Genomic DNA, 23378 nt, shown 5'->3' on the forward strand with positions numbered 1-23378 from the left:
CATTTTAACTTTTTGTATTTGCCTGCAAAGTCTTTGTCACCAGGGCTAGGGGGATAATTAAGTATCATTTCACAGGAACCTATGAGCTTATTTGACAGTGTTTTAAAACTTTCTTGATAGTTTGGACAAACTTCCCCAAACTCAAATCCTAAATAAAGTCGTTTTTTGTTTTTTTGTTTTTTGTTTTTTTTTTTTCAACGTTTATTTATTTTTTTGGGGGACAGAGAGAGACAGAGCATGAACGGGGGAGGGGCAGAGAGAGAGGGAGACACAGAATCGGAAACAGGCTCCAGGCTCTGAGCCATCAGCCCAGAGCCTGATGCGGGGCTCGAACCCACGGACCGCGAGATCGTGACCTGGCTGAAGTCGGACGCTTAACCGACTGCGCCACCCAGGCGCCCCAAAGTCTTTTTTTTTTTTTAAGTTGATTATTAATTTTGAGAGAGACAGAGAGAGAGAGTGTGAATGGGGGAAGGCAGAGAGTAAGGGAGAGAGAGAGAATCCCAAGTGGCTCTGTACCATCAGTGTGAGCCTGACACAGGGCTTGAACTCATAAACTGTGAGATCGTGACGTGAGCTGAAATCAAGAGTCAGCGGCTTAACCAACTGAGCCACCCAGGGACCTGCGAAATGAGGTCTTTTTGACCTCAAAATAAGTGTGGGATTTTTCAGAGTGTCCCTGAAAAACTACAAAAGATTTGTTCCCTCTCCTTATAAAAGACAGATAACAAGTTAATTAGGCTTATGTGATAAGTTAAATGAGGTGGAAAACACATCAAATAAGGGATGATAAGCCTTAGATTATATTGTATGGGTGCATATTTAAAAAAAAATCTTTTAACGTTTATTTATTTTTGAGACAGAGAGAGACAGAGCATGAACGGGGGAGGGTCAGAGAGAGAGGGAGACACAGAATCGGAAACGGGCTCCAGGCTCTGAGCTGTCAGCACAGAGTCCGATGTGGGGCTCAAACTCATGGACCGCGAGATCATGACCTGAGCCAAAGTCGGACGCCCAACCGACTGAGCCACCCAGGCGCCCCTGTATGGGTGCATATTTTTAATATAGATGTTCTACAAATTAAATAAAATTCCTAATTAATCTGGTATGCCCTGCTACAGTGCTATCACTCATAATTCTAATTATTATCTCAAAACATTGTATGTCACAGAAATAACCCAAGTTCCTTGTCAATTGCATTGTAATGAGCTCTAATCAGACCTTCACCAAGCAATTTTTAAGTCTTTCACATTTGCAGACAGTCCTTTTACTCAGATGCTTTTGCACAAATGTTCCTGCAGAAATGCTTCATCTTAAAGGAATTCATGAGAAAGACTCTAGAATACAGGTTTCTGGTAACTTTAAAATCATAAAACTGAACTTGGTAAACATTCCCAGAATGAACAGGGAAACTGGATTCCAAGCACAACAAGAATTACGTGGGACTTGAATAAACAGAGAGGGAAGATTGTAATTTGTATGGCTTTTTGTTTGAAATGTTGCTGATTCTTTAATCTTTTGTTTTCCGGAGGTAAAGAGATCTGTCCTCTTAAGCTTGTTCCGACTTCGAGCGATTTGATCAACGACACTTTTGTAAGGAGAACTGAAACATTTCTCTTTCTCTCCTGACTTGGTCTCTCCAGAATTTGGAAACTCTCCATGAGTATTCTCGTATTTTCATGGCCATATGTTTATTTGCAAAAGTTTGATAAGAATCCACTTCCCTTGTAACAGGACAACACCGGAAACATTGGTTATATTACCAAGGCTTTGACTGGAATGTCGCAGGTGACAGAGGCATGCGTAGACTCAGGTATGAACAGCTTTAAGGAACTAAGGTTGACTTTATGGAGCCAATCAAGCCCCTTGGAAATTATTAGCCTGGTACCTTGCTTACAGGGTTCCCAGCAGCCTTGGGACGTAAGCAAAGAATGGCACTTCAGGTACAGGAACCTCAGGACATTTCGGAGACCTCAAGAGTGGAGGAATTAACCCAAATCTATAGGTACTGCAGGCAAAGTATGATGGATGGTATTCGGCTTGGCTTCTGGCCCCAAGAGGCTTTTAAGAGTTCCCTCTGAGATTCCCTATGAAAAGTTCCAGCAAAGCAGATTTAAAAGATCCCAGGGGCACCTGGGTGGCTCAGTGGGTCATGCGTCAGACTCTTGGTTTCGGCTCAGGTCATGATATTGCAGTTCGTGGGTTTGGGCCCCGAGTCGGGCTCTGCACTGGCAGCACAGAGACTACTGCTTGGGATTCTCTCTCTCTTCCTCTCTCTCTGCCCCTCCCCTGATTGCGTGCTCTCTGTTTCAAAATAAATAAACTTAAAAAAATAAACAAATAAAAGAGCCTATATGATTAATTGCTATTCCTCCTGCACTTACGCAAAAGACTGAGCCATGTTTACTGAAATGACTTAATTTGCAAACGAATCGGTCTGATTTGGCTACATTTGGTAGAAATGAAGGTGACCGTACAGAGGAAAAGCAAAAACCACATGCTTCAATAGCACACGTTTGTGGATACTAAATTCTAATACTGTTTGTTGTAAACTAGACTAGATCGTGAATTCTTCTAGTTTCTTCCATCGTCTGGCTACAACTCTCCACACTAACGTTTTCAATTTTTCTCCTGCTCTTCTGAGCTGGAGTCATGGGCAACTAAACTGCCCCTTTTCCTAAAGCCCCACAACCTGGATATGAACAACTTGATGTAAACTTGAAAGAAATCACCACGACGGCTCACGTATGTATAATCTTTGTACCACATGTGGTTTGGCCGCTCAGAAACATCCTGAGCTAGATTCGAACTGTAGATCAGGAAACTCTATCAGATTGCCCTTGTCTGCCTTCACAACATCTAAGGATGCTTCCAGCTGGGCAACTACAGATCTCAACTCGCTGCCCTCTGAACTCAGAAACTGGGTTTCTAATTTGTTCCAATCATTTACCATTGTTTTTCTTTTCCTTTGCATAGAAATGTCTCTTTAAAAATTTTTGTTATTCAGTTTTTTGAGAGAGAGAGAGAGAGAGCGCGCGCAAACATGAGTGAGGGAGGAGCAGAGAGAGAGGGAGAGAAAAGAACCCCAAGCAGGCTCCTTGCTGTTCGTGTGCAGAGTGTGACGTGGGACTCGATCTTAAGAACCGTGAGATCATGACCTGAGTCAAAACCAAGAGCTGGACGCTCAACTGACCAAGCCACCCAGGCACCCCAGAAATGCCTCATGTTTCACATCTGGTTACTTGAACCACAGGCCTAACTTGGGCACACTGCCTCCTGAAATGAGTCTGAACTGACTGAACGTCAGGACTGAGACTGGTTTGTGGAGATAAAACTATCTGCCAACTCAACTTCTGGACAGTGACATTTCTTGGAGGAGTTTCAAAAGTGGGACTGTAGGAGAGCAAAACCGGCCGCCCCACACTGTGTCTTTTCGGCATGCGGGTTATTGTAGGTTGATTTTTTTTTTTTAATGTTTATTTATTTTTGAGAGACAGAGCATGAGCAGGAGAGGAGCAGAGAGAGAGGGAGACACAGAATCAGAAGCAGGCTCCAGGCTCCGAGCTGTCAGCACAGAGCCTGACGCGTGGCTTGGACGCGTGAACCACGAGATCGTGACCTGAGCCGAAGTCGGACGCTTAACCTACTGAACCACCCTAGGTGCCCTAGGCCAATTATTTTTAAGAAACAGAAGGCTCAGGAAGAAACTCTGACCATCCCCCTAACTGTCTAAAAGAATTTAGACAGAAGACCTGCTGTGGGAAGGGAGCTGTCCCCACAGACAACTACAACATAGTATGAACGAGGGCTCTACGTGCCGTATAAGCCTGGATTGCCTGACGGCCCGTGGGCCTCCTGTTCTTATGGGGCCCCTGCATATATGTATAACTAAATTTTATTTTCTCCTGTTGATCTGTCTCATGTCAATTTAAGTCAGCCAAAAGAACCTTGAAGGGTAGAGACGGACAAGATTTTTGTTACCTAAACAAAAAAGGACACGCCTACTGAAAAGAACTTGTGCCGCTCAGCTGGATGGAGTGAGCTGTGGGTGGCCCCTTCCACCAGCCCTGCTCTTTCTAAAGAATGGATAAACGTCTGATCAGGGCTTCTGCCCCAGAGAAGATGGGAAAAGATATTTTTCCGGAGAAGACACGCACGCAGATGGCCAACGGGCCCGGGGGAGATGGGTTGGCATCACCCCTCGTCAAGGAAATGCACATCGGAACCACGGGGACATGCAGCCTCGCCCCAGTCCGCATGGCTAGTGTCGGACAGACGAGAGACAACGGGTGTTGGCGAGGGTGTAGACCAAAGGGATGCCTGCGCTCAGCAGGTGGGAGTGCTGGCTAGCGTAGCCACTGTGGAAAACAGAATGGAGGCTTCTTGGAAAATTAAAACTAGAGCTACCAGGTGACGCGGCCCGTTCACTTCTGGGTATTTACCGGAGGAAAACGGAACCACGAACTTGCACCGGTATCTCCGTCATCACGTTCGCTGCAGCATTATTTACGGTAGCCAAGATACGGAAACAAAGCGTTCATAAATGCGTAAAGACGATGTGGTGTCTTCAGTGTAGAAAAAAGAACGGAATCTTGCCATTTGTGACAACGTGGATGGACCCCGAGGACATAATGCTAAGCGACGTAAGTCAGAGAAAGACAAATGCCATATGATCTCACTTAGGTGTGAAATCTAGAAAAAACAAAAAGACAAGCTTCTGGACACAGATTGGTGGCGGGGGCGATGGCGGAAGGGGGTCAAAGGGTGCGGACTTCCAGGTATAAAATACATGTTCACACAAAGACTTTATGCGAGAATGTAAAAAGCCGCTTTATTCGTAATAGATTGCATGTCTGTGTGTCCCACCCCAATTCATACATGGAAGCCTCACCCCCAATGGGATGGTGTTAGGAGGTGGGGACTTTGGCAGTCAAGTAGGTCACGAGGGTGGAGACCCCATGCATGGGATTCGTGCCCTTATAAGAAGAGATCCCAGGGTCACTAAGCCTCTGACACTTGATTTTGGCTCAGGTCGTGATCTCCACGTTCATGAGTTCAAGCCCGCGTGAGGCTCCATGCCGATGGTGTGGGGCTTCCTTGGGATTCTCTCTCTCTCCTCTCCCTCTCTCTCTCCCTCTCTCTCTGCCCTTCCCTACCCACCCCCTCTCAAAATGAATAAAATAATTTTTTTTAAATGCCAATGGTGGGGGAAACTGGGTGAGAGGTATATGGAAAAAGTAACCCACTCTCCAACTTTTCCCAACAGAAAAAGCTTATTAAAGAAAAAATAACCTCACAGCTAAACGGTGGGACCATGGCACATAACAACTGCTCAGACAATACGGAAATGGGTACCGTTTCCCATTATTTTGTCCTGATCATGGAAATGATTCAACATTCAGCGATGCCCTTAGGTTCATAAATTCCAAGCAATACAAAAACTGATAAAATAGAAAGTGAAACTTACCATAATTCCACCCCCCCCCCCCCCCCACTGCTAAGTCTGTGAATTATATTCTGGACTGTTCCCTACCCCTACGCGAACACTTATTTTAAATTTTTCTACGGACGTGAGATGACGCCTCGCATTCCAGTAATTTGGTCACTGTCGATAGACTCTGGATTTCCTTTTGCATCAAGGTCACCCTACCGGGCTCCTCTACCTGAACGGCCATGAGCTGTTCCACAACACGAATGTAGCAACTCAGCCACCGTTTCCTTAAGACGGACTTTGAGTTATTGCTAATTTTCTCCCTGCAAGCTGCACCCTTGTGAGCAAGCTTCTGCAGGACAGACCCCCGGTGGCAGAATTATAAGTGCAATGGCACATTGATAAGGAGTCACCTGACTGCCACGTTGCCCTGACTGTCCCCAGAATCGGCTGGCTCCGCCCCTCCCTAAGGCAGCGGTGGGTGTGATACCCCCCACGCCCGCCTTCACCTCCCTGGTGACTCTGCTCTCAATCGAGGCGGCCATGGGCGGCCACTGTGACATCACAGATGGCGGGGGCTGGGGGGTGGGGGTGGGACAGGACAGCACCTGAAGGGATGCTCCCGGACGTCCTGCTGAGGTTCAGCATGTGTTTGAGATGGCAGATCCCGGGGCGGCGGGCAGGGAGAGGGTGTGCGACATTTCAAACGTCACACGACGATACCACGCGTGTTTCATGTTAGGAAAATGACAAAGAGTTTTATGCTAAAAGCACCCATTTATCGTTCACTTCTTCAACAAATGTTTGGGTTTCTTCCGTGTGCCCGGTCACTCACAGTAGGAGGCTTGTCACGGTGAACAAAATTCAGTTCCCGACCTCCCGGAACTTGTGTCCTACCTGGAGATAAAGAGCAAACGCGGCGAGTACCGGCTTGCGGCAAGCGCGACGTTCCGCAGGGTAACAGCCAGCTGCTCGAACAAAAGCCCAACATTTCAGATCCAGAGGAGCCCCAGGGGCCCACCTCCTTTCCCCGGCCTTACGACCTATTTGTCCGCTGATCTAATTCATGCAGGGTCTCCTCGGCTCAACCCAAAGGCTTTCTTTCCGTTCCAAGCTTTTCCTGTCCCGCTGCCAGGCCTTCAAACCAGCGGACCCCCCGGTTAAGTCTCCGCTCACACGTCCCCTCCTCAGAGTGGCGCTTCTTAGACCCTGTGCGTGAGCTTCCTGCCAGTCACCCTGCCCACCGCCAGCCGCCGCGTCCCTCCAGCCCTGCGACAGAGGGAGAGGGGGACACTAAAGAATCGTCCTCCCCTTCCACTCCCCTTCCTGCAGCAGACCCCCGACTCGACCCCCAGGCCTGCCTTGAGCCCCACAGGCCACATGGTCAGCTCCCCCATGGCGTGGGGACAGAAGTGGAGGGGGTCACTCCCGGGCCAAGGCAGTTAGTTAGAAACAGAGGAGCCTCCTCTACGCTCTCTCCCTGCGTGCGGGGGCTGGACACAGAGGTCAGGACGCCCTCCACGCTGCGTGTCCAAGAAGGCTGAGCTCAGCCCGCAGCCCTGAACGACTGAGTGCTACAGAACCACGGGCCCCCTCCCCAAAGGGACACCCACACTGCACAGATGTTGGCACAGCTGATTCCTTATCACTCAGCCCTCGGCTCAAACATCACCTCCTCAAGAGGACTCTCCCAGGGGCGCCTGGGTGGCTCAGTCGGTTAAGCGTCCAACTTTGGCTCAGGTCAGGATCTCGCGGTCTGTGAGTTCGAGTCCCGCGTCGGGCTCTGTGCTGACAGCTCAGAGCCTGGAGCCTGCTTCGGATTCTGTGTCTCCCTCTCTCTCTTTGCCCCTCCCCCACTCCGTCTCTCTCTGTCTGTCAAAAATAAATGTTAAAAATAAATTTTTTTAATCATATCTATACATGAATCATTGAATGAAACGGTACTGTGAACTCCCTTCGTGCCAGGTGTAACCCTCTTAGTTATTTGGTGGACTTTAGCTTCTAATTCATGGTTTTCCCACCTTGTGGGTTGGGGAGTAGGGTTCTGGAAGTTTCTGGCTGCACTCACTCTGGAGCAAAATGCACTAACTATCTACTGGCCCGTCTCTCCCTCAGAAGAACCCACCTTTATCCCCAAGGGCAGGATGCTCTTGAAGGAAGACAAATGATCAGAAGGGAAGTTGCTGGGTGGGGGGTCTGGGAAAGCTCTTTATAGAGTAACGACTCCTTTTGCCCCCCTCCTCCTCTTCCCTCTTGCTTGGACAGTGGATATGGGTGAATTTCCAGCAGGGCTGAGGCTAGCCCTGAGTGTGCTTTTGTTCGAATTAGAAAAAAGACTTCTACTGTGAGCAATTAGAAAACAGCTCCCGTGGGCAGAAGCCTGCCTGTGTGTGCTGGGCCTGGCTTGGCAAGCAGAGCACGGGATGGATTTCAGTCCCCATTCAATCCCTTTGAGGGCTTTGAGCAGTACACAAAATGCACAACTGTCCACGGTGGCCCTGGCTTTGGACTAAGAGGCAACCTTGGGAATGGAAAGCACTTGTTGAGGGCAGAGCCAAAGATCAAAGAAGCCCAAGGCCTTTCGGAAAGGGGGAGCCCTTACGCCAGCCCTGGAAGGCCTTCTTCCCGGGCCCTCTTCCTTTTGTTTTAAAAAATAGTTTTAGTAATTGATTTTGAAATAATTTCAAAGTTCCAGAAAAGTTGCAAAAACCATACAAAGAACTCCCCTTCACCCAGACTGGTCAAGGGTTAACATTCTATTCCATTTACCCCACCACACCCTCTCCCTCTTTCCCCATGTAGATACCTGTCCATCGCTACTGCTGTTTTTCTGAATCACTTGAGAACATCTGGCGAAACAGTGCCCCTCATGCCCAAATGTTCCAGTCTGTGAATCCCCAAAACAAGGACACGATCGGCCCAACAACCTCTGACTTTTTTTTTTAAATATTTATTTTTGAGACAGAGACAGAGCATGAGTGGGGGAGGGTCAGAGAGAGAGAGGGAGACACAGAGTCTAAAGCAGGCTCCAGGCTCTGAGCTGTCAGCACAGAGCCCGATGCGGGGCTCAAACTGACAGACCGCAAGATCATGACCTGAGCCGAAGTCGGGCGCTCAACCGACTGAGCCACCCAGGCGCCCCAGCACTTCTAACTTCTTAAGTAAAATGTAAAACTCACATCCAGAAGTCAGGTACGTTGGTTTTCGGTTATAACTAACCAAATCTAATGCTAACGGCTACCCTCTTTATCCCTCAAACTCATGCGGGTCGCAGGAAAGATCACACAAAGCTCAGAGTGGGCTGGCCCTGTCTTGCCAAGCTCGCCCGCGCTCTCCGCCCCACCCACGGGGGTCTCCTTCAATTCTATACACTTGGCAAGCACCTCTCAGCCGCTGGACTTTCCTTTTTTCAATCGAGGTGAAATTCACGTGCTATAAAATTCACCACCGTATGTTTTGGTTTGTGTTGTAAGTAGGTTCCACCCCCAGCACGGAGCCCAACGCGGGCTGAACTCATGACCCTGAGATCAAGGCCCCAGCCGAGATCAGGAGTCGGGACGTTGAACGGCCGGGGCCACCCCGGTGCCCCCAAATTCACCATCTTAAAGTGGCTCAGGGGGGCCTGGCCTGGGTGGCTCAGTCAATTGAGTGTCTGGCTCTTGATCCTGGCTCGCGTCATGATCTCATGGTTTCGTGAGCTGGAGCCCTGCATCTGGCTCTGTGCTGATGGCCTGGCGCCTCCTTGGGGTTCTCTCTCTCTCCTTCTCTCTCTCTGCACACCCCCCACCCGTGCTCTCCCTTTCTCTCTCTCTCTCTCTCAACATAAATCAACTCTAAAAAAAGTGATCCAGGGACATTTCGCGTGTTCACACTGTCATGTAACCACCACCCCGAGTTCCAAAACATTTTCGTCACCCAAAAGGAAGCCCTGTGCCCACCAGGCAGCCCTCAATGGTTCCCTGGTGCCAAGTAACCACTGATCGACTTGTGTGTTTATGGATGTCGCTCTTCTGGACCCTTCATATCAATGGAACCCACGCCGGGTGCTGCCTCTGGACCTCACAGCTGCTGTTCCCGCTCCCGACATGCTTTTCCCTCCCCCGACCCCGACTCACCCTTCAGCAATTCACTTTACCAGCAAACCCCTGGGCAGGTTTCCTATCACCTCCCTGAGGTCGGCTTCCCCCCAACCTATACCCTTGTAAAAAAACCCTCGGGTTTCCCTTCTCAGCATTTTCTACAATCTTAATTATTCCGTGCGGTTCCTTCGGGTTTCCCAGTTAGAGGATAAAGTCGGTTAGGTAGCAACACGTCTGCCTTATTTATCGTGGTATGCCAGGGCCTGGCCCAGAACCGAGCACATACTAGGTGTCCAATAATTTTTTTGGTTGTTGACTGACTGACTGAGTACCCCTGACAGAGAAGTCCTCTTGTCTCCCCTCGGCGGGGACCTGGGGTTGGGGCGGGGCGCCGGGCCGGGCCAGGCCCTACCCTGCCCTCACCAAGGGCCTCCCGCACGCCCATATATGGACGCGATCAGGACAGCTCTGGCAGGGTCTGTGAGGTCAAGGCCTCTGTGCCCTCACAATGCCCAGGGGCCCCCCCTGTGTCTATAAGAGGCCCACAAGCCAGGCCCCGGCTCAGAGCCCACCAAGTTCCACCTGCTCACAGGTTGGCTGGCTCGACCAACATAGACCCCCTGCTCTGAGCATCCCGGCCGGATCCATCTAGAGCCATGGCCAGATACAGATGCTGCCGCAGCCACAGCAGGAGCAGGTGCCGTCCCCGCAGACGCCGATGCCGCAGACGAAGGAGGCGATGTTGTAGGAGGTCGAGGAGGAGAGGTGAAGGGGCGCGCCCCGGGGCGGGGCGGGGGGTGCGGTGGGGCCGGGCCGGGGGTCCCACGGCCCCGCTGAAACTCCCCCTCCCCGGTTCCCTCCGCAGTGTGTTCCCGCCGCTACAGGGTGGGGAGGTGTAGGAGAAGATAATCCACGCACAGGGTACCGGTCCACCACTCCTGCCCGGAATTCTACCAGCCAGTCAAGACCGACCTGCCGCCTCTGAACATGCCACCAGCACCATGACCTGAACAGGAGCCTGCTAACGAACAATGCCACCTGTCAATAAATGTTGCAAAAAAAAAAAAAGAATCGCGCCCTCCTCTCTCTGTCTTGACGGGGGTTCGGGGTGGGGGGGGATGTCGGGAAGAGGGGACATGAGCGGCGGTCACTGGATCTGGCTCCAAGCTCTCTGTTCCGCCCCGGTCACCACCATAATCTGCTCCTGCACCGGCCGGCCCTTTGTGAGTCCCACCGGGGACGGGGACGGGGACGGGAGCAGGTCCTGCTGGCGTTGGAGGGCTTCTCCCTGGCTCTGGACTTGCTCCCTGCCCCGCCCCCGGAGAGCCGGGGAAATGCAGCTCCGGCTCAAGGTTTCACTACACCCCAAGTGCCCAGGTGTCTTCTGTTTGAGTACAATGCTGCCGAGACAGCACTGAATGTCTCCCTAGTTCAGGGCACGAGGAATCTTGCCCGGCTCCTCTTGCCCCCTCAACCCACATGATGCACGGGGGGCTTAAAACCCCAGTGAGATGGGGACATTGTTCACGATGGGCTGGGAGACTGTGAGTCTGCTTGGCTCAGTCAGATCCCGGCAAAGCCCAGGGCATTTCGTCAGTCGCAGGGAGCTCGGTGAGAAAGTGACCGCAGAAATGTCGTGGCCGTGACTTCCCTTTATTGAGTACCATACATTCATCACGTCTGGGGCTCACACTGCAAGATGGGCATAAATGACCCGGTCTTTTCAGGTAAGGACACAGAATGGGACCGAACCCGCTTGCCTGACCCCGCGTATCTGACTGTATACGGGCAGGAGGGCAGGACGGCTGGACGCAGAACACCCCCTCACATCCCGGGGCATTTACACTTAGGGCGGCACTAAACAGCATATGAACACTAGGACGGGATCAAGCCCTCTGTACTGGTTTCCTAAATAGCCGCTGTTAACAAATCCCCACAAACTTCATTGCTTAAAACGCAAATTTATTATCCTGAATTGGGTTTTCTGGAGGCTCCAGGGGAGAAGAACCAGTTCCCTCATCTTTCCCAGCTCCTAGAAGCCACCTGCATTCCCACACGGGACCCAGCCAGAAAGTCCCCCTGCACCTAAGGTGACGTCCACAGGGTTAGAGGTCGGACAGTTGCTCCCACGTTCTGGATTTTACTGGGATCCAAAGGACAGTGAGGCCCAGGAGAAAGGAAGACGGCACAGGCGGAGGGGAGCACCACCTGGGCTGGAGGGGAGCACCGCCTGGGGTGGGAAGGGGGTGGAAGGCCAAGGGCACAGACTGATGCCCAGCTCTGCCCCGTATTTGCAGAGGGACCTAGAGCAAGCCACATCACCTCTTTATGGGAAGCAGGAATTGGAAAGTAAATGAATGCAGTAACAACCCATACAAACCCCCCCCCCCCCCCCGATCGCGGCACAGCCCCAGGGTGGGGAGGAAGCTTCAGGAACGAGTGCGTGAGAATGACACCAACTGAGATGGATTTGTACAAAATGTTAGCACTGGCCCTGTGGCCTGAGGGACCCACACACATTTTTTAGGCAAGGCAAGGGGGCGGCCCTGCCGGCTGTGAAGGGACTGGCCAGCGTGGGAACAATGGTAGGGTGGGGCCCCCGAGTCATAGTGGGGGGGCCCCTTTATATATAAGCCCGCAAAGAGCGGCCGGCAGACCAGACCAACATTGACGGCAAGAGCAGGCGGGCAGGCCTCAACCCTCCTCCCCTACCCCCAAGGCCAGCCGTGCCCTCAGCCTAAGCCACCTGCCCCGGGACCATGGTCCGATGCTGCAGGAGGAGTCCGGGCGAACACCCACGGCAGAGGCGGGAGCACGGCCAGCATGAGCGCCAGGACAAGGAGCAGGAGCAGGCCGTGAACGCAGAGGACATCCGGGTGGACCAGAGGACCCACAAAGACTCCTGCTACAGACACAGGCGCTCTTCCCAAAGGCAGCGGTACAGGGCCCGTAGGAGGCGGAGACGCTCCTGCCAGAGGAGAAGGCGCCAGAGAGGTGCCTGCGGGTCCAAGACCGGAGGTGTGGCCAGTCTCCGCCCCTGATGCGCCCAGGCTGGCACGGGAACCCCACCCCCGGGAGGCACCCCCCCCCCCAGTCCCACTCCCGACCCACCCAGGGTGGCCCTGGGACCCCACCCCGTGACACCCGGGTCCTGTCCCCAGAGCCCTGTAACCAGGACTCTTTTCCCAAAGGCCACAGAAGGGTCAGGACAAGGAGGTGCCAGAGGCGACACTAAACCTTCCGGGGTCCATCACACCCCTGGATGGAAATCAAGGAAAAGTCACCCGCCAAAGAACCACCCGGTGAGACCAAAGCAATCCCCTGACGTTGGATGCTCCTTGCCAGCCCACAACATCTTGACTGAAATGCACCAAAGTCATCTGTCAAATAAAGCTTGAGATAATAAATTTGCTGTCCAGTCTCCCTCAGGCACAGATACAAAAAGTGAACAAAATAAACGGTATCTTCCCGTTACCCAGAGTGGGCAAGGGTGTGCTGGGTGGCTGGGGAATGGGAAGCAGGTCTGGCATGCTCCAGCAAGAGGCGCTGGACTGAGGGAGGCCTTGGGGGGCCACTAGAAATCTTTTTTAATTTTGTGAGAGAGACAGAGCACGTGCGGGGGAGGGGCTTGAACTCACTGACCGTGCGATCGTGACCTGAGTCCAAGTCGGATGCTTCACCGACTGAGCCGCCCAGGCGCCCCTTGAACTCTTTGGACATTACCACAAATTTTAAATCCCTGTCGTCAGGGCCGTGCTCCTTCCGGAGCAGAAAAAGGATAAGTGCTCAGAAATGACTCCTCACCCTCCTCCCCTGCACCCTGTGCTGAAATCGTGTGCTATGGGCACGTGTACAAAGACTTGTGACCACAAACAGGAAAACTTCTAGTCTTCCAGAAGTACAGCTTATACACAGGGCACAAGTTATAAGTACACCTGTGCAGCCCTCCCCGCCGCCAACCCCCCTCCCCGCCTCCACCGCCAGGTCAAGGAACCAGACATTTCCAGCCTCTCTCCTCCCCCATGCCAACTGCCCCCCAAAGTAACTACTATTCTGACCCATCCTCACATAATGTCAACGGCTCTCTGGGGCTGGGTATTTCTGGAATGTGGGGAGGAGCCTATGTGTTCTCCCGCTTCTGGAAATTCTATCCCCAACTGTCATCCCAGCTAAAAGGGGGACTTTTGCCAGCACAAATGAGGCAAGGTGGCCGGCCTGGAACTCTGACTCCGTCCTGGCCTGTAGGTGGTGGGACCTCGAGGGGGCTGCTGGTGGCTGAGGTCTGAGACAGGTGTCAGCCCAGACTCGGGTGTCCGAGGGCGGGGGGCGGGGCTCCAGGGGCCCCTTTGTGATGTCAGCGCCCTGCCTACTGTCCTCACAGCCCCTCCACTCCCCCCATCTCCAGTGGCCTTCCCTCCCGGTCTGGAGAGGCAGCCAACGCGGGCAATGGGTTCCCGCTGTGCCAAGCTCAGCACTGGCCACAGCCGGGGCTACGAATCCCCCATGAAGAAGCTCGTGGCCTGCGTGAGTCAGGATAACTTCTCCTTGTCGTCCGAGGGGGAGGGAGAAGAGGGGGGAGCGGAGGAGGAGGACGAGGAGGAGGAAGAGGAGGAGGACGAGGAGGAGCTCCCAGTGCAGGGCAAGCTGCTGCTGATAGAGGCCGAGCAGCAGGAGAAGGAGGGTGCGGAAGAAGAGCCTGCGGCCCAGCAGAGCCCCGAGCCCAAGCAGACGCACTCCTGACCCACGACGGTGGCCCAGGAAGAGGTTCCCACCACTGTTCCGGCGAGAAGAACTTTCTAAAAAGAGTCAATAAAAAGTCTCCCCAGGACTTCGCCTCTCTGGTCTCTCCAACCCCGCGCCTGCAGTGCCGCGCGCGTGTGTGTGTGCGCGAGCGTGTGCCCGTGTGTGCGTGTGGGTAGGGACGGGGAAGAGCAGGGCTCAGGGACCCCTGTTCCTGGTGTCCAGCTGGAAGTTCTCAGGAGGCCCACGCCCCCGTGGCTTCTCAACCAGCCTCCCCTGCCTCGGCGGGTAGGAAAAGTGGTAGCCAGGACTGGAAGCCGGCCAGGTCTGTCGGAAATGTCGCTGGGGTCACGGTGGCTGCCTCTGGCCGCCCTGGCCCCGGTTCTGGGGTCAGAGCACATGGAGGGGCCTCCAGTCCTCAGCCACTGACGCTGCTGAAGTCAGGGTGACCACCTGTGCTCCCCGCCGCCAAAGGCTCACTTCTGCCTTCATCAAGGGGTCCAGCTGCCAAGGCTCCCATCACAGCAATGGGCAGTGGGAGCCCAGAGAAGGTGCCAGATCCAGACGCAGACCCGGGCCCTTACTCTGGCCTTCAAGAAGCATTGGAACGCGTCTGTTGCCACTCTTGCCCTGGCTCTCTTATCCCTGCTCTTGCCAAAAGAAATAACCAGTGAGGTCTCACCCCCTTCCCTCGGTCCCCCGAGCACCAGGCTCCTGGGCCCGAGAAGGATCCTGGTGGGGGCTGCTGGAGACGAGAGTGCGAGGCGGACAGTATTTCCAGAAGATTCTCAGTGCAAGGAGAGGCCCTGACTTACTCGAAGGGGAGGCCACCGCTGAGGCCCAGAGCAGGCAGAGGGCATGTGATGTCGGGAGGAAGAGACCCTGCTGTCCAGGGCCCCCAACTCCACGCCCCGACCAAGGAACTCAGTGAGCCGGTTCCGTCCCTCTGTCCATGCCCCATAGGTCCACCTGCCCAGTCATCTGCCCGCAAACATCCCCGTCGAGCCCCTGCTGCATACCAGGCACCATGCCAGGCTTGATGGGCCCTGAGTTGAATAAAACACAGACTCTATCTCACTATGTGGGAAGTGGGGAGTCAGCAGTGGAGGGGAGGCAGGAGGGGGGAGGGAAGGAGGGGAGGAGAGTGGGGAGAGGGGAGGATGGGGGAGACAGTCCAGAGACCCACAGCCAGTCTTGACAGAGTGGCCCAGCACTGAGAACCCAACCAGCCCCACTGAGCTCACACAAGCAGAGCCCTCAGGACAGAGAGGGCCACGCGGGCCCTCCGTGACCGAAAGGCAGGACTAGAAGGGGCCAGACCTGGACTGGAATCCTGGCTCGGCCACTGACAAGCTGTGGGACTCCGGGCTGGTCTCTCAACCTCTCTGAGCCCGTTTCCCCTTTGTTAACTATAATAATGAGACACCCACCTTCCAGGGTGCATTAGTTTCTTAGGGCTGCTAGAATAAATTATTACGGATTTGGTGGCTTAAGACAATGGAGATTTATTCTCTCATAGTCTGGAGGCCAGAGGCATGAAATGAAGGTGTCAACAAGGTCACACCCCCTCCGGAGGTCCTAGGGGAGAATCCTTCCTGCCTCGTCCGGCACACAGAGGCCCCAGGACTTCCTTGGCTTGTGGTCAAGTACCCTCATGGGCTCTGCCCCCACCTGGTTTTTCTCCCTGTGTCTCGTCTCTCTCATAATGACACTTGTCACTGGATTTGGGGCCCACCTGGGTAATCCAGGATGCCCTCAAGGTCCTTAATTTACTTACATCTGCAAAGATCCATGACAGGTTCCAGGGGTTAGGACGTAGACATATCTTTGCGGGGGGGCCACCATTCAGTCTACCGCACAGCGTCCCTGGGAGGCTGGAGGGCAGGGCTGCCTACAGAAAACGTGGGGCCCGGAGACCAGCCACACAGGAAGCGCTCAGTAGACGAGAGCGGCTTTCGCCACGACTGACGGGACATGCTTAGTAATAACCTGCGACAAAAGCAGGTGGTAGCAAAGCCTCACAACAAGAGGCAAAGCTGCGCATGACCAACAGAGAGAAGCGGGGGTTGGCTGGGGGTGCTGCTGGGGGCGGAGAGGACAGAGGGTGTGGCGTGGCAGCAGGAAATGGGAGCTACAGGCTGAGCGGCCAAGAGCAAAGCCCACGGGCATTGGCCAAGGTGTGGGGAGAGGTAGGCGGCTGCGGACGGAGCACCGAACGGACGAGCGAGCTCCGACGGGGCTGTGTGCAAACGTAGGCACCGGCTTTCCGCTCTAGGAGCTGGGAGGTCTGAGCCGGGCCAGGGTGGTGATTCCAACTGGATGGCGGGGCTCCACCATCAAGGAGGGGAGCAGGGTGAGGAGCAGGGAGCCAGGAGAGAGGCAGGCTCTCAAGGCGACCACGCAGTCAGGCTCACAAGAATGCGGCGAAGGAAGGAAAGACATCCCTTCGTTAGATAAGGAAACCGAGCCTTGAAACCCAAAATATGCTACCCAAGATCGGACATAAGCCCAAACCGGCGTTTGAACCAGGTTCTAAATCCCCCAGCTTGAAACATGGCTGGGGAGGTGAGCTCACCAGGCAGACCACCCATCAGTCCGTCCGGTGACTCTTACCCACCGTGCGGTAAGCCATCCGGCCCACCCGCCCGTCTGGCTGTGCACTAGTCATCCACCCGATGGGCCGCCCACGAGGCCAGCCAACTGCACCAGGGTCAGAGAGGTGCTCCTGACTTCCACGCTGCGTGGGGGGAATACGGAAGCGCACTGGGGATGCTTAGACAGCGGGTATGGAGGTCCTTCTGGGGGCTGGCCCGGAGCCAACCACTGGACGTAGATTCTCTAATTCATCTGACGTCCCGGGAGATCGGTATTCTTATTGCCCCCGTTCTACAAAAGCCAGAGGAAAGCAAGCAGCAGATCAGGGATATGGACCCAGCTCCATCTGACCCCAGGGTTCCTACCGCTTTTTTTTTGAAGTTTTGTTTATTTTTGAGAGAGACGGAGACAGCGTGAGTGGGGGAGGGGCAGAGAGAGAGGGAGGGAGAGAATCCCAAGCAGACTCCGTGCTGTCAGCGCAGAGCCCGATGTGGGGCTCGACCCCACGGACTGTGAAATCATGACCTGAGCCAAAACGAAGAGTCGGACACTTAACCGACTGAGCCACCTAGGCGCCCCAAGGGTCCCTACTTTTAGCCAACAGATGGGACTCTCCCAGAGCGCCCCTGAAAGCGGCCCCACCCTGGGGTGAAGGCAAGGGGCAGGGGCTTTGTCCCAGCCTGGCCACATCTGTCACACCCCGGTGGCCTGTGCCATCACAATCAGCCCCAATTATATAAGCAGGGGCTGCCAGGGCCTCTGTAAAGCCGGGTGGGCTGCGAGAGGAGAAGGAGGAGGCCTCTGCCCCTCCAAGCGTGGCCTCCCATGGACACCAAGACGCAGAGCCTTCCCATCACCCACACCCAGCCCCACAGCAACTCTCCGCCCCAAAGCCACACCTGCAGCCAGTGCTGCGGCCGGAGCCGAAGCCGGAGCCGGAGCCGGAGCTCTGGCCACAGCCCAACCGGCCACCAGAGCCAGAGTCCAGACCCCAGCCCACCGCCGAGGCACCAAAAACACAGCGTGCGCTCCCACCACTGCCCCCCGCGACCCACCACTCATTCCTGCAGCTACCCCAAGAACAGAAGGAATTCGGGAGGAAAGGTGAAAAAGAGGAAGGTGGCCAAGAGGAGCCAGCAGGTGTATAAAACAAAGAGGCGGAACTCAGGTACCTTTCAAGCAGGTGGGGAAGGGCCACAGGACCCTCCCCTCCCCCCCTCCCCGACCCCAGACGAGGGAGAGCAGCCCAGCTGGACCTTAGGGGGAGCGAGGTAAAGGCTGCAACCTCTAAGCCAGAGCAGAGGAACCACAGGCAAGGGTGGCCAAGGTGAGGAGACTAGGGCGGTCGTACAGGTGACGCGCTGATGGACTAGCTCTTCAAATAGAGTGGGATGATGGGCAGGGTGGCCAGATTGTGGGTTAGCTAGATGGGTGGATGTGAGGCTGGCTGGGTAAACCACTCATTAGAAGGTTGGTCCATAGAGGGTTGGGTGACCAAGGTTAGGTGGCTGAGTGGACGGAGGGAGCGAGGGATAGACTGCACCCCCGTCCCCCCCGGTCCCATGACTGGTGAATGGATGGTGAATGGGTTGGGCATAGTTCGACAGCTGTGGAAAGAAAGGGGAATGATTGATGATGGGCTAGGTGGGTAGATGAGCAGATGAGTGGATGGATAAAAGGGTAGATGAACTGGCTGGTCAACTGGAAGCCTGACTGCACCGTGGGAGGAAGACGTTTGGACGGACAGACTGAATGGGTAGCCTGGATCCAGTTTAGTGAAAGGACGTTGGGTAATAGAGGGACTGGGTGAATTCATGGATGGTTGGGTGATAAGTGGGACAAACGGGCGGATTCACAGAAGGCAAAAGGGTGTTGACAGTCTAAGCTCCACCCACACCCCCAGTATTTAGTTGCCGATGAGCAGTCCAAAATCCAAAGGAGGCAGCGACGCATTCCCAGTTAAAGGCCCTCTCCCCTTCCCATCCCTCAGGGCGGAAATACAACTGAGACAGCACCCCATGGCTTGTTCCTGCATCGGCTGCACCCAAATGAGAAATGCCATCGCGCACTAGAAGGAAGTCAAACTTTTTGCAGGAACGCATTATTACAGTGATTTCTATGCAACGTTGATTAAAGCTTGTACGCTGGATGACCATTCCTGGAGTTGGCGTCTTGGTTTCACGAGAGGGGGGCACGTGGTTGGGGGGCCTGGCTTGGAAGCTCAAAGCAGGAAGAGGCCGTGTAAGGAGCAGGGGCGTGGCTCGCGCCGGGACCTCGCGAAAGTGTGAGAACCAACGCGAGCACAGGAGCAGAAACTAAGGCGGGCTGGACACGCCAGGAAGCTGGGAAGCAGACGGGCAGAGCCCTCCTCGGCCCTGTACCTCCCACCTCGGTGCACACACACCCGAGATGCCCACAGGCCCACATGTTCATGTGACCCACATGCCGTAGCCAGCACACAAGAGTGGCAGGAGACAGGCGAGGGGAGGGGTCGGGAATGTGCATTTCGAAGTCCAGAGCACCCCGAGTTTGAACCCTGGCTCCCGTTTCCCTGCTGGTGACGCTCCACAACTTAGCTAAGGGCCCAGGTACGTTCTGGGGCTGTGCTGGGCTCTGGGAACACAGAGGACACACAGGGCCCCGTCCAGAACATTCTGGGCCGAAGGAAGAGTGTGTGTAGGTGGTGGGGCAGTGCCAGACGGGGGCCAGGTCCTGCGGGGGTTTGCACCGGGAGCCTGGCCATTCAAGTCACAGGAGGGTCTTAACAGGGTCCCATGCTCGCTGCCGTGTGGAGATAGAGCTACAGGGAACATAAGAGCCGGCACAGAGGGAACAGCCATCTGGAATCAGTCTCCTCCTCTGGAGGTGTCGAGGGTGTGAAGGGGCACGCAGGCCTCACACTTTGCACATAGTTTGCACTGAAGGAGCCTTTGCAAAAGTAATAAGGCAGACGAAGCACCAGATGGTGGGAATGGTTAGAGCCCCATGTAAATTACCACAAGTGGCTTAGGGTCAGACCCAAGTTCCTCCGAGACCACCCCCCGCTCCACGTCTAACCGGGTCATCATTTCTCCCCTCACAGTCCAGCAGCCCCGTCACTGCCTGGGAAAGTACCCAGCACAGCGCTGGGCACGTGGATGCCTGGGATTCCCTTTTGTGTTTCACTTGGCATCTGGGCTAATGGAACCGAGGGGAACATGTGGAGACGGGTCAGGCGTGGAAGTGCTCAGGGGGTCTGCAGTAGACGGAAAGGAACCAGGAGGGGGCCTTACAGCGGTGGGGACTTCATGAAAGTGCCATCACACTGTATGTCAATTACAGCAAGGCTGACTTTTGCGGGACAGTGGCAGGACCCGGAAGGTCCCCCCTCAGGTCTCTGCTGTGTGGCTTTAGAGAGTCATTTTCCCTCTCTGTGCCCTGGTCTCATCTCCCGAGGAGTTACCTGGAGGGGGTGGGGATGTTCCCTGAGATAATGCAATACAAGCATCCGGTACAGAGTCAGGTACACTGTGTGTACTTCCTGGGCCCCTGTCCTCCCCACAGCAGGGAGATGTTCCAGGTTGGCACCACGTACCTAAGAGAGGATGTGGGGAGGGCCCAGACGGGCTGGGGAAATTACCATTTACTGAGCACCTATGAGGTGCCAGATGCTTTGACATAAATGTTTCCACTAAATCCACACACCTAAGGCAGGAGACATTACCGCTCCCATGTTATAGATGAAGAAGCTGAGACACAGAGGTAAAATGGTTTGATAAGGTCTGCAGGAAGGCAGGTGTGAGATCAGACGTTTATGTTTTGCCCCAAACCACCCAGTTTCCTATTAAAAATGTAAGGCCAGATGATGCCATGATAGTCACGGACACCTCAGGGCAGAAGAGTTTGGGGAGCCCTTCTGGGGAGCACATTTTAAGGGAGCAGGTGGAGACAGAGGGTCAGAAGATGAGGTCAGGGACTTTAAGTCCCACTCACCAAAGGACCTCCCTATTCCCTGGGCAGTGTCCTTTTATGACATGATCACTGAAAGCAGGAGATCTATTGTGGAGACACAATCTCTGTAATAAGAGAAAGTGAACTGGGAAGCAGACAGACTGGGTCACATGTTCCCATGTTTCCAACACTCAGAAAAAAGTTTCACAACCACACACACACACACACACACACACACACACACCTCTTCACATGCCGGCAGGCACTCACAGGCACACAGCCCCCCTCTCGCGCAGACACCGATGACAAGAGGAAAAACAGCAAACCACAGGCTCATTCTTTTACTTGCTTGGTTTCAGGTGGGGAGGCAACAGTTCGGGGGCAGGTCCGCTGGAAACCCAAATTCAGGAAACAGAAACAGCCGCTTTGTTCAGCCACTGGGAAGGTTATGCAGATTCTGAAGGCAACATATCTTGCCTTTCCGGTTGAGAGATTTCATTTGGGTGGGATATTGGGGGTGCGGGGTAGCCTGAGAAATGCTGGGACACAGCCTCGCCTGTGGTGGGGCTGCCATTCCTACGGGCCCCGGGGGTCGCTCAGGGGACCCAGCAGTCCTGGGGCACATCCTGGGTTGAGACGCCCCGTCTGAGTACAATTCAGGAGGAAAAATACTCAAACTCTGTAGCCGTACAGACCCAGATTCAATTCCCAGCGCCCTCACTCCCTCGCTGGACGACCCTGGGCCTGGCTCTTAACCTCTCTGAGCCTTATTTGCCTCTTGTGCTTTGCGAAGAGGTCCAAGGGGCCCCCTGCTCTTACACTGCTGTATCCCCAGCACCTAGCCCGGGGGCCTATCAGGAGCTCAGGGCACATACGTTGACTCGGTTAAGAAAAGGAGCAGGCATTAAGGCAACAGTGAGACGCCACCTGTGTGCCCACTGCACGGGCAAAAATGGCAAAGGATGGGTAATAACAAGTGCTGGTGAGGGTAAGGGAAGCAATGAGATGGTTGGCTGTGGCTGCTGAGGGCGTGATGGTGGTCGTGCACGCTGGCAGACAAATCAGGCGGCGCCTATTAACATTTGAAGCGTGCAAGGTGTTTCTCACACGTGTGCCGAGAGGAGGCCCAGGGAGGTCCAGGGTCACATTGGTTTGTAAGAGCCAAAAACTGGCACTAACTCATGGGGTGCCTGGGTGGCTCGGTCGGTCGAGCATCCGGCTCTGGCTCACGTCATGATCTCATAGTTTGTGACTTCGAGCCCCACGTCGGGATTCTGTGTCTCCTTCTCTCTGCCCCTCCCCAGCTTGTGCGTGCCCCACCCCCTCTGTCTCAAAATAAATAAACTTAATTTTTTAAATGTTAAAAAAAAAAAGAATGGGGGTTGATCTCTCTATTCGGAGGGCCGGCAGATGTCGGCGGGTGAAAAGAACAAGATGGGGAAAGATCTATCATTTACAGAACAAAGCAGCCTACACAAAACAACACTTTGTTTTTATGGGGCAGGGGGCGGAGGGGAAGCACAGCATAAGTGCCCACAAAAAGATCTGAAAGTGCAGAGACCAAGCCGGTGCCTGGGGTTACGTCCGGGGAGGGAAAGTGCTTTAATTACTCTATCCAAGGAAACGGAAGAGTAAGTCGAGGAGAAAAACAAAATGAGCATCGGCGAAGCATCCAGCAGGCGCTCGGCAAAGCTTTGCTGACCTTGAAGGGAGAGGGTACAGGTGCGGCGATTATAAACTGAGCGCAGAGAACCCATGATTATAAACTGACTGCTCTCCGGCCCACGTTTCTGGGCTTGGTGGTCCAGCCAAGGTGGCCCAGAAGGCTCTCCCCAGAGGCACTCATCACCGCAGGGCAGGGAAAGGCCAAGGACAGCACACGGCGTTCTCCCAGCCAAGCCTCTGCCTATAAACCCTTCCTGCTTAGCCTCATCTCCTGCCACCTGCCACTCGGGTCCTCAGAGTTTTGTCTCCAGGCCTCTGCCCGTGCCGTGTGCCCCCAGAAGCACACTCCCTTCTTGTCCCTTGGCCACGTCCTCCCTGGTCTTTCAAACTCGGGTCCAGGATCACCTCCTCCCAGAGCCCGCTCGGGGCCCTGCCGGCCTGGCTGGGTGCCTCTTCTGTGCCAGCGGGCACCGGGCCTCCCAGGTCACGGGCCACTGTCGAGCCTCCGGAGACGAGATGCCTCCCGAACTTGAGAACGGGGACCAATTCAAGCCGCGGTACCTGCCGTTGGCAGTAGCTTTCTCACAGTGAGCAGCGGGGTGAGGTGAGGAGTCATCCTTGGCCCCGACTCCCGATGTCCCGGCCGGCTGTGTGTGTTTCCGTGTCTGGTTTCATAGCTTTTACACATTCTCTTTTGCCCTGTGTCCACCTTCAAACGGAACTGCCAGGCCCGCCATGCTTGGAGTTCGTGAGGGTTCTTGGGGCCTCTGGATTAAGTCCATTTGCCTGAAGCCATCACACTTACTGGGGTTTGGGGGGGCTGGGGGAGCTGGGCCTGGAACCAGGTATGTCTGGGCTCCGTGACCAACGCCGTCAGATACCCTCTTTCCTGCCCCTCCTATTTCGGAGTTATTAATACAATAGCCCCTACTTTCTGC

At 54.5% G+C, this 23378-nt stretch overlaps 3 protein-coding genes and 1 long non-coding RNA gene across 4 annotated transcripts; all 4 read left to right on the plus strand.

Moving 5' to 3' along the window:
• The first annotated feature begins 9240 nt into the window (after positions 1-9240).
• On the plus strand, positions 9241-10564 carry LOC123588877. The gene is made up of 2 exons (XR_006708052.1): positions 9241-10275; positions 10376-10564. It is a non-coding gene; the product is annotated as an uncharacterized LOC123588877 (long non-coding RNA).
• A 1592-nt stretch (positions 10565-12156) lies between these two features.
• PRM2 (protamine 2) lies at positions 12157-12917 on the plus strand. Its single transcript, XM_045461150.1, has 2 exons — positions 12157-12528; positions 12702-12917. Exons 1-2 carry the CDS (start codon positions 12270-12272, stop codon positions 12743-12745), a joined length of 303 nt encoding a protein of 100 aa, XP_045317106.1. The 5' UTR covers positions 12157-12269; the 3' UTR covers positions 12746-12917.
• A 648-nt stretch (positions 12918-13565) lies between these two features.
• PRM3 (protamine 3) lies at positions 13566-14338 on the plus strand. The gene has a single exon (XM_045461151.1). The coding sequence runs from the start codon at positions 13957-13959 to the stop codon at positions 14248-14250; it is 294 nt and encodes a 97-aa protein (XP_045317107.1). The 5' UTR covers positions 13566-13956; the 3' UTR covers positions 14251-14338.
• A 3253-nt stretch (positions 14339-17591) lies between these two features.
• Positions 17592-19000, plus strand: TNP2 (transition protein 2). The gene is made up of 2 exons (XM_045460154.1): positions 17592-18013; positions 18836-19000. The coding sequence occupies exons 1-2, from the start codon at positions 17671-17673 to the stop codon at positions 18850-18852; spliced, it is 360 nt and encodes a 119-aa protein (XP_045316110.1). The 5' UTR covers positions 17592-17670; the 3' UTR covers positions 18853-19000.
• Positions 19001-23378: the final 4378 nt, after the last annotated feature.

This window comes from Leopardus geoffroyi, chromosome E3 (genome assembly GCF_018350155.1).
Source record: "Leopardus geoffroyi isolate Oge1 chromosome E3, O.geoffroyi_Oge1_pat1.0, whole genome shotgun sequence".
NCBI lineage: Eukaryota > Metazoa > Chordata > Mammalia > Carnivora > Felidae > Leopardus > Leopardus geoffroyi.

Excerpts from the sequence above, each read along its gene's own strand:
- PRM2 (XM_045461150.1), top strand. The coding sequence starts at position 12,270 with ATGGTCCGATGCTGCAGGAGGAGTCCGGGCGAACACCCACGGCAGAGG. Across the intron at positions 12,529-12,701 it reads CTGCGGGTCCAAGACCGGAG|GCCACAGAAGGGTCAGGACA; the intron begins GTGTGGCCAGTC and ends CTTTTCCCAAAG.
- PRM3 (XM_045461151.1), top strand. The coding sequence starts at position 13,957 with ATGGGTTCCCGCTGTGCCAAGCTCAGCACTGGCCACAGCCGGGGCTAC.
- TNP2 (XM_045460154.1), top strand. The coding sequence starts at position 17,671 with ATGGACACCAAGACGCAGAGCCTTCCCATCACCCACACCCAGCCCCAC.